The sequence below is a fragment of the Hypanus sabinus genome, chromosome 22 (assembly GCF_030144855.1).
Source record: "Hypanus sabinus isolate sHypSab1 chromosome 22, sHypSab1.hap1, whole genome shotgun sequence".
In the NCBI taxonomy this organism is placed as follows: domain Eukaryota; kingdom Metazoa; phylum Chordata; class Chondrichthyes; order Myliobatiformes; family Dasyatidae; genus Hypanus; species Hypanus sabinus.
The window spans coordinates 57,931,936-57,945,511 of NC_082727.1; the positions used below are offsets into that span (position 1 = coordinate 57,931,936).

The following is a 13,576-nucleotide window of genomic DNA, read 5'->3' on the forward strand; positions in this document are numbered from 1 at the left end:
TATTGGCAAATTGGTTTATTATTGTCACATGATACAGTAAAAAACTTTTTTTTGCATGCCGTCCATATAGATCATTACATTACAACAGTGCATCGAGGTAGTACAAGGGTATTAGCAGGACACAGAATAAATTGTGCAGAGAGCCGTCGCAATGAGTCACCAGTCTCATCCTGCCTTGTCTCTGGATCTCAGACATTTAAAACTCTCTCATATTTCTTATGGCTATCCTGCTGAGAGGCTGGGATACTTTGGGCCAGTAACATTAGTTCTTTGTGTCCTAAGTAGTCTGGTTGGGGGAAGCCAGGTTAACAAGGTCTAGTCCATTATCTGTCAACTCTACAAAAAACATTCCTTTATCATTTAGTCACTGTTACATCAGCTAATAGTAAATAAATTCTCAACAATTTATCAAATGTCAGCAAATTGATAGTTGAGTTTTCAGCCTATAAAGTGAAAATCAGAATTAATAAAACAGAATTGTCAAGCTGCCTATCTTCACAAAGCTACAATCTCTAGAGTTTAACTAACAGGTATGCACCTGATTTATGAACAATGGCAAATAAATGAGCTGAAATTATATTATTCCTTAACTAAACAAAATTTCAGTTTCTATAGGAATTTTTTTATTTTCCATAAATGCACAGCAATTTAGTTTGTGCAAGAAAATGTACTGATGAATAATGCATTGATTAATATTGTCATTCTTTCACAGAATAGGGAACCCATCCCTTTCAGCTAAAGGTTCATTATGGTGAAGACTTTTTATAGTCATATTTTCTAACCAAGAAGATGGAAACTAGTGAAATTGCTCAGTATATTCTTTCTGAAGCATTGTCTTTTAAAAGTATGGCAATTCATATTTACCACTGAAGAATATAGTTTGAAAACTTTTTTTTGTTTAGTCACTTTTAGATACAATCAATGCCAGTTCAGCAAGAAGATCCAGTAGGTCAAGTCCCCTACAGGTGGTTTAAAAGTCTGGTATTGTACTTTTACTTAGTATTCATCAAGAGCATCAGTACGAGGGATGGATAATCCTCGCTCCTTTAATGCTTCACTTTTTGCCTTTTCTGCCTCTTGCTTTTCATGTTGCTGAACTCTTTGAGCTTCCAAAATCTCTTCGATTGACACTCGTTGCAAAGGAGTGTCGGTCTCCCTTTCTAGATCCTGTGAGGATAATATTAGTCATTTAACCATCACAAACAAATTGGCAAGTTTAAACATTGTGAGACAGTTACTTTACTAAGTGAATTAGAAGCAAACTACGGTCTATTGAATTAAATTGCAAGGCTGAATCTGCATGCAAAGATTTCCTTATATAAGCAATAATTGAATTCACTTTAAAAAAATCCATGAATTGAATATTTCATGAAACTTACTATTTCCCCCAGAAGCACCACATTTTCTCCTCGGACAACGAAAATCCCTCTTGGAATATCACCGTATTTCCTTCCTACATGGATTCGCTCCACTGTCCGATGAAGAACCAAATTAGCTGCAACATGGAGAGGTTGTGTGTAAAGGAATTAGCACAACTGAATACCAAATGTCTCTAGTCATAAAAGACATAATGCGTTAGTTAATCCAAATAGTAATGTACAATTCTGAATAAAATTGATTTTTTAGGTTACCACTGCTCTGTAGTTTCGAAGCAGGATCATTCTTGTCTTAGACAAACATGACTCTTAAATTATGTTTTATTTAAATATACACTACAAAATGTAAAATAAAAATCTCAACTGGAGTAGACAAACCAGACGACCGGAGTACCAATCTAGATCAATTGGGACAATTGGGATTCTGAACTTTTAGGGTGAATATCAAAACTAAACGATTTAAAGAAATTTATATTTACATCTCTCCAAGAGGAACACAACCTTGGTGTGGTTTGGAAGCTTGCATGCCTCAATGACCTGGAGAGCCATGTTGGCTGGAGAGAGGACTTTATGCTTCAGCTCTTGATAGGGTCACCCATGCTAAACAGGTTAGAGGGTAGAGGCCAGACTAAGAGTGGTCCACCGATCCTCCAGGTTCGGGGGTTCAGCTCAGGGCTAACACCCCTGGCTGGTAAAACAAAACTGTTACAGAAAGAGCAATGAAGAATTCTACATCTCAGTGCAATGGTCTCCACCTGGGACTTGCATTACTGACAGTAGTGAAAACTGAGTGGAAGCTACTGACTCAATGAAGGAAGCCATGAATGCCACCAGAGATGAAATACCTTCACTACTCTCTTCAATGCCAGCGGCGTAATGGGCAAAAGAAGAATATTTACATCACATTTTATTACCAAACCTGATTAGTTGAACAGTACAAATGAAATGATGTTGTCTCAAAATGTTCACCATTTTTCTCTGTTTTCACTCTCTCTATGGACACTACCTGACCTACACAGCATCTTCAGCATTTTCTGTTTAACACAGCTAAATAATAGTCATATGTTACTGTACTTACCAAACTGATCCACACTCCTCAAATATCCTATTAATGTTCTTCCATCTCGAAGTACAACTAAATGCTTTTCTGCAAAAGGAAAAATGAACATTTCAAGTGGTACAAAGTATTCTGAAACAACATTCCTGATAACTAGAACTAATGTTAATTTCTAACTATTGTCACTACTAATTTCCAGTTCTATCCTGGACAAGAGGAAAGATGCAAAGGAAACAGAAGCAAGTAGATAAGAACATCAGCTAGATTTGATCTGATAAGAGGTTAGTTTTATTGCTGTTCGACTGCAAAAATCTGTGAATATATTCACATTAAGTTCACAACATTGTAATGTACAGAGGTTAGTAGGTAGTATACAAATAAATGTTGAGCTTTAACACAAATGAGGTAATAGTTTATGAGATTCTGAAACTACTTTTGCACCTGTACCAACACTTTGTTTTTCTAACCTCTTTAACACTACTTACCTCCTTCACACTGCTCACATTATTCTCCTCTGATTTTCAACTCATAAAACTTTTCTGTTTGTGCCCTATTCCTTTGCTCCTTTATGTTAAGGCCTTTATAAAGCTACCCTCAAACCAAATTTATCCTCATCTTTGTATGATTGTATCATTTGACAGATATTCCCATAAATAGAAGTTTTGAATTAAATAAATTAACATCATTATTAAAATAATGGACAAATGGATTTCAATTAACTAATGGGGCAAAACTCATCTACAGCGATCTGAATCCCGAAGAAGGGTCTTGGCCTGGAACATGGACTGCTTATTCAGTTCCATAGATGTTGCCTGACCTGATGAGTTTCTACAACATTCTATGTGTGTTGATCTGCAAAGATTAACTATTTTACTAAAACTTGTAATAAAACCATAAGATATAGGCACAGAATTAGGCCATTTGGCCCATTGAATCTGCTCTACCATTATATCATGGCTGATCCAATTTTCTTCTCAGCCCCTTTCTCCTGTCTCCTCCCCATATCCCTTCATGCCCCGATCAAAGAAGAATCTATCAACCTCTGCCTTAAATATATGAAACCCCTTTTTATCCGGCATCTCTAAAACACAGTTAGTTAGCCCCTTGGTATCAAGCCAATGAACTCAGTGGTGAGAAAACCACCTTTCTCGAACTCCGTATGTCTAGTGTCGACATGATTTGGATCCTACTAAACCAGGAAAGCCAGGGTGTTTCAACCACCCGCACCCCAATTTGAGAAAATACCATGTAAACGCAATTACCTGTCAGCAAGAAATAACACATCATACACTGTGTACAATTATAAGAAAGCTGTACTTATGAATGCCAGATAATCAAATAGTTATTAAGGAAGAAAAAAAAAGGGGGAAAAAAATAAAAGGATCCATTATAATTAAAGCAGTCCAATCTGCACAAAGGTGGTGCTCAGATCTTTCAAAAGCTGGAGGTGTCCATGTACTCAGAGTGCCAACTCCTATTCACCAATCATTGATAGAACTTTCCATTTGGACTCCATCAAATTGCGCATTCTGGTTGGATCAAATTCTACTGCCGGTTCTCTTGATCATCTTCTCTCTCTATCTCCCACCGTAAAGGGCCTTGACTCCTCTAGTGTCAGTCACAAAATCTCTCCACCCAGATTTCTCTAAAACCTTCTCCCAATTCCACCAAACACTACTACCAGCAGAGCACACTGCTCCTACACAAACCAAATAATTGAAATATCCCACAGCATTAGCAGTAAACACTTAGTAAAATCTTAACCAGAGCATTACATACATGTAAAGGCCTGATCTCCACAGCCACCTGAATTCCACAGATACACCTATCTCTGGCAAAAGAAATTCGTCCTCATCTTCTAAAAGGACATCCTCTATTATGAGGCTGCATCCTCTGGTCTTAGACTCTCCATTCATAGGAAACATACTCTCCACATCTACTCTATCAAGACCTTTCATCATTCAACAGATTTCAATGAGGTCACCCCCTCATTCTTCTGAATTCTAGTGAATACAGGCCCAGAGCTATTGAACACTTTATACGAAAGCTATTCAATCCTGGAATAATTTTCTTAAACCTCCTTTGAACCCTTTCCACTTTCAGCACATCCTTTCTAAAATGTCCAAAACTGTTCACAATACTCCGTGAGGCCTCACCAAAGCTTTATAAAGTCTCAAAATCAGATTCTTGCATTTATATTCTAATCCTCTTGAAATGAATGAAACATCACATTTGCCTTCCTCAGTATAGACTCAATCTGCAAATTAACCTTTAGGGAATCCTGCACAAGGACACCCAAGTCCCTTTGCATCCCAGTTTTTTGTATTTTCTCTCCATTTAGAAAATGTTCAACCCTTTGATTTCTTCTACCAAACTGCATGATCGTACACTTCCCAACACTGCATTCCATCTACCTCTTCTTTGTCCATTCTCCTAATCTACCTGTCCTTCTGGATCCTCTCTACTTCCTCAAAAATACCTGCCCCTCCACTTATCTTTATATCATCTGTAAACTTTGCAACAATGCCATCAATTCCATCATCCAAATCATTTACATATAACGTAGAAAGAATTAGTCCCAACACAGACCCCTGTGGAACACTACTAGTCACCTGCAGCCAACTAGAAAAGGCTCACTTTATTTCCACTCTTTGATCCTGCCAATCAGCCATTGCTTTATCCAAGCTAGAATCTTTCCTGCAATACCATGGGCTCATAGCTTGTTAAGCAGCCTCATGTGTGGCACCTTGTCAAAGGCCTTCTGAAAATCCAAGAACACAACATCAACCAATTCTTAATAGTCTATCCTGCTTGTTAATCCTTCAAATAATTCCAACAGATGTTAGGCAAGATTTTCCCTTGAGGAAACCATGCTGACTATGGCCTATTTTATCATGGGCCTCCAAATATCCTCAGACCTCATCCTTAATAATCAATAATCTCCGCAACCACTGAGGTCAGACTAACTGGCCTATAGTTTCCTTTCTTCTGCCTCTCTCCCTTCTTGCAGAGTGGAGTGACTTTTGCAATTTTCCTGTCTTTTGGAACCATTCCAGAGTCTAGTGATTCTTGAAAGATCATTACTAATGCCTCCACAATCTCTTGAGCCTCCTCTTTCAAAACCTTGGCATGTACACTAGTTGGTCCGGGTGACTTACCTAACTTCAAACCTTTCAGTTTCCCCTTCTCTCTAGCCATGATAACTTCACACACTTCATGACCCCTGACACCTGGAACTTCCAACACACTGCAAGGGTCTGACATAGTAAAGAGTGATGCAAAATAGTTATTCAGTTCGTCTGCCATTTCCTTGTCCCCCCCCATTATTACCTCTCCAGCATCGTTTTCCAGTGGTCCAATATCCATTTTCACGTCTCTTTTACACTTTATGTATCTGAAGAAACTTATAGTAGCCTCTTTAATATTATTGGCTAGCTTACTTTTGTATTTCATCTTTACCTTCTTAATGACTCTTTTAGTTGCCTTTTAAAAGCATCCTATTTCTCTAACTTTACACTAATTTTTGTGCTATTAAATACCCTCTCTAACTTTTATATTGGCTTGGACTTCTCTTGTTAGCCACAGTTGTTATCTTTCCTTTAGAACACTCCTTCCTTTTTGTGATGTATATATCCTGTACCTTCTGAATTCTAGCCATGGCTACTCTGCCATCATCCCTGCCAGTGTTCTTTTCCAATCAATTCTGGCCAACTCCAACAATTCCATAGATTTGTCAGGCATAGATGTTGTTAATATGAATGACAAAAAAACCCTGTTTCCAACAGTTTCTCTAGAATTGCATTATCTTGTTAGCCATCTAAAACAATAAAAGCAAAACCCTTTCAATTTTTAATAAGCTCCTTCATGAAACTTATAATGCTTATGAAGCTATTTTCCTTGAAAGTATGTGAAATAAAGGCTTCTGTTAATGTTGATTTAATGGATGAACTCCTTTTATCCTGTAGCACAGCACACATTGAATATAATTCAGAGATAATCCTTGGAAATTCTAAACAGTTTCATAAGGCAGAAACATTTTGTTAGACAGCATTATTTTCGGTGATAAATTTATTTAAGGTGTCATGTGCTTGGAACATAAAATCAAAATTACTTGTAAGTCTGTAAATTATTGAATACTGCATATATAATAGTGATATGCAGCAGTGTCTCAAGGACAAGGCAGCAGTATCCACTTCATGAGTCCCATTGTAACCAAACTTGCAATCATTCTCCACAGTGTATGCTGGATGAGCGTTTGTCACTTATACAATATCTATTACGAAAATGGCTCACAGCTACATGGCTTTTCTGTAACCAGATTAAATTTTTTTATTGAATACTAATGGCCCTTCAACTTAAAGACAACAAAAGAATTCTTTCATTTAGAAATAATGGGTATAAAATAGAGATATATTGCATGCTAACATTTTCTTCATATTTAATGCAGAATAAAAGAGCAGATACATTAAAAAAGTACAAACTATTTTCATACACAACACCAATAAAACTTTAAGCACATTAACATGGAATGTGAATTGATGTAGCCACTGATAATTTAGAACAACTTCCTTTGCCATCAGATTTCTGAAACCATGAACACTACCTATCTCCTTTTGTACTAATTCAACACACACACATATATTATATATATAAAAGAGAGAGAGACTTCTCACTGTAATTTAATTTTTATTCTTATATATTGCATTGTAATGCTACTGCATAATGACAAATTTAATTACATATACCAGTGATATTAAACCTGATTCTGATTTGTGGAAAAGCCTTGTTGATCAGCAGTGCTTCTGCTAAATACTCCGTTAATACCCTGCATGCTTCTTTTAAATTAGCAATTTATGGGGAAAACCTCTGACTTTGGCACAGAATTTATTCTTGTTTACACCTCTAATGCATCTTAGACTGTTGTCTCTCATTAAATATAGATATTTTGCTACATTTCATATTTTGTGCAGTGCAAGGTCAAGGTTGAGAAGCAGAAAGAGTGTCCAATCACAGTCTCCACAGCTGTTGAACTATCATCAAGTCTGATTAAATTGAGTCATGGAAATGGAGGCTCATCATTCTTTTTAAATCAAACTGCACGTCAAGTTTTTATAGTGGGGCTTGTATGAATAGTTTTATTTCGTGTTTCGAATTCTAGCCCTCAGTATAAACAAAAAAGGAACAATGATATGAGTGCATTAACCACAAAAGGGGTTGTGCATCATCCCAAATCTAAAGTTTAACTTAAGCTATTTATCTCAATCCAAAACATATTCATATGTTTAAAATACAAAAATGTTGTTAAGTTTATTTTGGCTAGGCTATAATTACGGCAGGGACCAACTTCTGTCATCATCATCACCACGTGCCCTGTCATATGACATGGACAATCATGGTCAATGACCATAGTTGTTCTTGGCAAATTTTTCTACAGAAGTGGCTTGCCATTGCCTTCTTCTGGGCAGTATCTTTATAAAATGGTGACCCCAGCCATCATCAATACCCTTCAAATAGTCTACCTAATGTCATAACCAGGACTTGTGATATGCACCAGCTGCTCATACGATCATCTACCACCTGCTCCCATGGCTTCACATGAACCTGATCTGGGGGGGCTAAGCAGGTGCTCCACCTTGCCCAAAGTGACCTGTAGGCTAGCGGAGGAAAGGAGTGCCTTGCACCTCCTTTGGTAGAGACGTGTCTCCACCCCACCGCCCATTTGACCTCTGTAGGTTTTTCGATTGAACATTCTGAAAGAGATATAAGGAACCAGCCAGGTTGCAGAACATTACAATTATTCCAAGTGGACAATAATGTAAATGAAAATTATGATAAATATGTAAATTACTGCAGGACCAAGCCATTTGGCCTCATCTGTTCTGCCATTTATTAAGTTATAGGTGATCAGATTCTAAACTACACATTCTTGTCTAGTTGTGGTAAACTTTCAATCACTTACTTACCAAGAAGCTGTTAAACATTGTCTTTAAAATAGTGGAAGACTCTAACTACACCACCTTTTCTGAGGAACAGTGTACCAAAGACACACAACCCTTAGAGCAGGGTTTCCCAACCTTTTTTATGCCATGGACCAATACCTTTAAGTAAAGGGATGGTGGGGCTCCATATTGATAACCTCTGCCTTAGATAAGGAATTTCATCTCATCTCTGTGTTAAGTGGGTAAACTTTAAAGACCACTTTAAGAGGAAACATAATGTCCACATGTATACCTTGTTAGAGTGTTTTTGCTGTTACCACAAATAACAATTAACTTCATTAACTAACTTCAGCTACCAATCTTCAGATCTGAATATGGACTGCAGATTACATTTAAAATGCAGCTCTGGACAATGGGTTCCTAAGAGCCGTGAATCACAGTTAATTGGAAGACCAGGCAATGCTGATTCAAATTCATTTGGGTGTCTAAGGTGTGGGTGCAAAGAGGGAGATGCGAAAATTGTGTGGATTTCAAAAGAAGCAAAAAGAACCATACTCCATTATCTTCTTTACATTTTAGAAATCTTATAATAATGTAACATTATCAAGTATCAGAATAAGAAAGGATACAGTCGGCCCTCCTTATCCGCGAATTCAACCAACCACGAATCGCGAAAACCCGGAAGTGCTCTTCCAGCACTTGTTGTTCGAGCATGTACAGACTTTTTTTTCTTGCCATTATTCACTAAACAATGCAGTATAACAACTATTTTACATAGCATTTACATTGTATTAGATATTGTAAGTAATCTAGAGATGATTTAAAGTATATGGGAGGATGTGCGTAGGTTATCGTGCATCAGGATCGAAAAAAATCAGAAGTTCTCTTACTAAGTAAGTTGGAACAGGTACACCCGGTATTATTTAGCGTCAGTTAGTCAAACGTTTGTCTTAGTATATAGTATATATTTTACCCTTTCTATGCATATAAAACTCTTAAGAACATATGCTTCAGCGCCGGGCTCGGGAAGTTCCCCAGTTTGATCCAGTGACAGACCACTTCCGAGTGTAATCTCCACCATGCCGGGTTAATGTGGAGGATCAAAAACCCAAAACCCCAAAACCCAATAATAAAACCACTGCGTTGCATAGTAATAATTGTAGCTTTCATCGGGGCAGGGCCTTTCTCACCTTATCCTTTAAAATTGGTCCGATCGTTGACCAACGTAGCCTAACGCTTTTCCAATGACCGATGGCATTTCACTTCTTTCTGATCGCTTTATTACTTCCACTTCATTTTCAATCATGATCGTGATTATTTTCGTGAACAGAAACACTGCGGAGTCAGAGCTCGACTGCCGGGTCCGAATGCCCACTGCACTGAGACAGGTTAAATAAGGTCTGGGGTTCTGCTGGATCCTAAGATCCACCGCGTTGAGACAGGTTGAATAAGGGACTCGAGCATCCGTGAATTTTGGTATCTGCAAGGGAACCTGGAACCAATCCCTCGTGGATAAGGAGGGCCGACTGTATTACTATTTTCTATTCAAGAAAAGCTCCAAAGACTTATAGATTCAAGGATTTGTATAACAAAAAGCTTTTAGGCAAGAATAATTCATAAAATTGTTCAACCCTTTTCAAGATATCAGTCACTTTCCTTTGTTACAATGTATATTGAGCAACCAGTTTTTCTAACAATGTCCCAGGAACCAATATTCTCCCCATTTTTCCAAGCATGACCAAAATCTAATAGTTAATTCATTAAAGATATGATTTTTGTTTACAGAACAGATTGCTGTAAAGTCAACTGGTGCATATTATGGAAAACAGTTGATATAATACCAGTTCCACTTTGGTAGTGCTAAAGCACCTACACAGTAGATCTGGGACTCCTTGATGTGAAGAGAAGACATAAAGGATACAAAGTGTTGCAACCCTGGCATGAATATACTGAGCAAAATGTTGATCACGTTTTGCATTTCAACAATGCTTCCAAGGACTTGTAGATAAGTACTCAGAGTAGCTTGGTGTATAATTTACTTTGATCTTTAATGCAAGCAAGTCCTTCCTATACTTTAACCTTCACTGATTTTCCATAACATGCAGCTATCTTTTGACCAGGCTGTCGTACATAACCAGCACCAAAAATAGATCAGCATATAAACGCCAAGGAGGCCAGTGCTAGACTGATTTTTGGGTTGAGGACATATACATTTAGCAATATAATGCTAAATTATAAATTACTATAAATTGCACTTTGCACATTTAGATTGAGATGTAATATGAAAATTTTTACTCATGTATATGAAGCATGTAAATAATAGTCAAATCAATTGATTGTGGCTACCATTCTTCACATCTGAAAATATATTCTGCAGCTTCTAAAAGCTGTGAATCTCAGTCCAGAGAATGATGATTAAAATTCATTTGGATGTCTGTGGTGTGGACAGAGATCAGGAGGTGTGAACGTTGTATGTGGTTTCAAAAAAAGCAATGTCCGTACATTGTAAATATGGATTTGTCCTTTGATGTTTGACACATAAAATATTGAACCCCACGTTGTGCCAGAGATAGCTTTTGACCGAAAGCATCTCCATATGATGCCTGTTGTACCTTGTTTTGTCAAATAAAAAAGCTGCTTTGTATCTACCGGTAATTTTCTCTGGTGACTTCATTCACGCAACTAAAGCCAGTACGATTTCTACCCAGACCTTCAGAAACCTCAGCCCACGATCCTCCTAGACACTTCTGTAAAGGGGGTTTCTTCTTTTTGTTAACTAGCAGGAATGCTAATTTACTGATAACGAGAATGGTATTCCTTTGTAAACCAAATGGGGATTAATGTTCTTTCTTCCGAGTCTGTAAGCTTTTGTTGACGGGCTTTTGGGCAGATCGGCACGAGGGGGTCGAAAGAGAGAGGACACAATGCTGTAAGCTGGGCGAGGATCGGAGGCCGGGAAGTACTCCGGGATGAAGCTAGATGTGCTTGGTTGACCACTCGGAGGGTCCTGAGCTGCGAGTCGAGGAGTTCGGAGGGTCCTGAGCTGCGAGTCGAGGAGTTCGGAGGTGATCGAATGGTGGCCAGAAGACTTCAGAAATTGAGCTCCAACGGTTGTGCACGAAGTGGTTTGGACTTTGATAAGTTTGGCGCCTTTTCTTTATTTTTCTCTTCATATATACTGTATCGTTATTAATCACTTAGTTATAGTAACCTTTAAAATTGTACTCATTTAATCGCTTATGGTGTACTGTCTGTTTTTGGGCGAGGCGGGGACATCACACAGCATCCACACAAGCTGATTACCCAGTCTGGCGGGGCCGAAGGCTGCTCCCCCTAGACCGGGGGTCGGCAACCCGCGGCTCCGGAGCCACATGTGGCTCTTTTACATCTGTGCTGCGGCTCCCTGTTGCTTTGGGAAATAATTGGTTGTGGCGACCCTTTTCCTGGCACATCCGAACCTGCTCACAATTAGATAGCCTACGGGGGTTTGCGAGCACAGAGCTTTGGAGCCTCTGCGCCATGGGGGGCAGGTTGAGGGAGGCTTAAAAGTGAGGCTGAAGATTTTGAATAAAGTTTTTTCCTTCGCCTGCAGTTACCGACTCCGTGTCGTAATTTTAGCGCTGTGTGTAGCACACCGCTACATGGTCAGTATTTAATTAAAATGTATTTTATGTTAGTTTGTTAGTTTTTGAAATGTAAATCTAAATTTGAAGATTATGGTGATCTTGTACAATCTAAATAAGACGTTGTGGCGACCCATTTCCTGACACATCCGAACCGGCTCACAATTAGCCAGCGTTCAGGCTAAGGGAGATAGCCTACGGGGGTTTGTGAGTACGCGTCTTTTGCAGCATCCGCGCCCATGGGGGGGCGGGTTGAGGGAGGCTTAAAAGCAAGGCTGTTTAGTTCGAATAAAGCTATCTTTCACTGCAGTTTACTGACTGCGTGTAGCACACCGCTACAACGTGTTTTTATCGCTGGCTGTCCAGAGGGGAGGTGCTGAAACGCTTTGTCGCGTGTCTGGAAGAAGTGAAAACTTTCCTGGGCAGCAAAGGGCTCAACTTTCCTGAGCTGGAACAGTCAGAGTGGCTGGAAAAGCTACACTTCATGGTAGACATGACAGCGCACCTGAACACGCTGAACACAGCTCTTCAACGGGGTAAGGACGTACAGCCCTGCACATGTTGGAGGATGTTTTGGCATTCGAGCGCAAGTTGACGTTGCTTGCCAGAGATTTACAGAAAGGCACATTGTCTCACTTCCCCAATTTGAGAGAGTTCAAACAAGGTCACGACATGATAAATTCGGAGTATTTACATTCTGCAATCATCGCAATGCAAACATCGTTTGGGAAACGCTTCTGTGAGTTCAGAGAGGAAAAAAACACATTATCCTTCCCGGTCACTCCCCTAAGCATCGATCCATCCCTACTGAATACGACTGCATTGTCAGGTGTGAGTCAACCTGACCAAGTATGATAAATATTTTAATTGCCTATTATTTTACGTATATTCATATGTTTTCATTGTTCAGTGAAATAGTCCTTTTATTTTTCAGGTTAACAGCTGGCTGATGTTATTTTTGGTTTGCTGCTGGCGGCAAATTTAAGTTTGGCGTTTTTCATAAATACAAGAAGGACTCAAATAGACGTTGAGTATTTTACTTAAAAGTAACCTTCAACCCAACGTCTTTTTTTCAGTGTTCAAAATGTTTTTGTTGCATGCAGAAATGTAATTTCGTTTTCTCTGCAGGAGTTCATCAATTTCATAAATGCAACACATTATAGTTTGTTTATACATAGCATAAAGGCAAAACAAAACGTTGTATGCAGTATTATTTCATTTTAAATGTCAAACGGGTTTTGCGGCTCCCAGTGTTTTCTTTTCTGTGGGAAATGGGTCCAAGTGGCTCTTTCAGTGGTAAAGGTTGCTGACCCCTGCCCTAGACGAAATGAGCTGAGCCAGCCTGAGGCGACCCAGGGGGTTACATTTCAATGCTAAAATAGAAAAAGACCAAATCCTTTGAAAAATCATGAAAGACAAGGATGGAGTATGGAAAGTTAGAGCATCATGGTAATCACTTTACAGGTCCAGTGATCACCGATTGGAGTTCAATTCCCTCTACTGTCTGTAAGGAGCTTGTATGCTCTCTCTGTGGCTGTGTGTGATTCCTCCCACATTCCAAAGACATATGGTTAGGGCTAG

General features: G+C 38.8%; 1 protein-coding gene across 1 annotated transcript in view; it reads right to left on the bottom strand.

Annotated features, from left to right (window-relative positions):
• Positions 1 to 13,576, bottom strand: part of LOC132379654 (U6 snRNA-associated Sm-like protein LSm1) — a 16,436-nt gene continuing 2,860 nt past the window's right edge. Inside the window, exons 2-4 of the mRNA XM_059947831.1 lie at positions 2,455 to 2,523; positions 1,380 to 1,495; positions 1 to 1,167 (exon numbers count right to left, since the gene is read on the bottom strand). Of these exons, the coding sequence (XP_059803814.1) occupies positions 997 to 1,167; positions 1,380 to 1,495; positions 2,455 to 2,523 (356 nt within the window). The 3' untranslated portion in view covers positions 1 to 996. The remainder of the gene's footprint in view (positions 1,168 to 1,379; positions 1,496 to 2,454; positions 2,524 to 13,576) is intronic.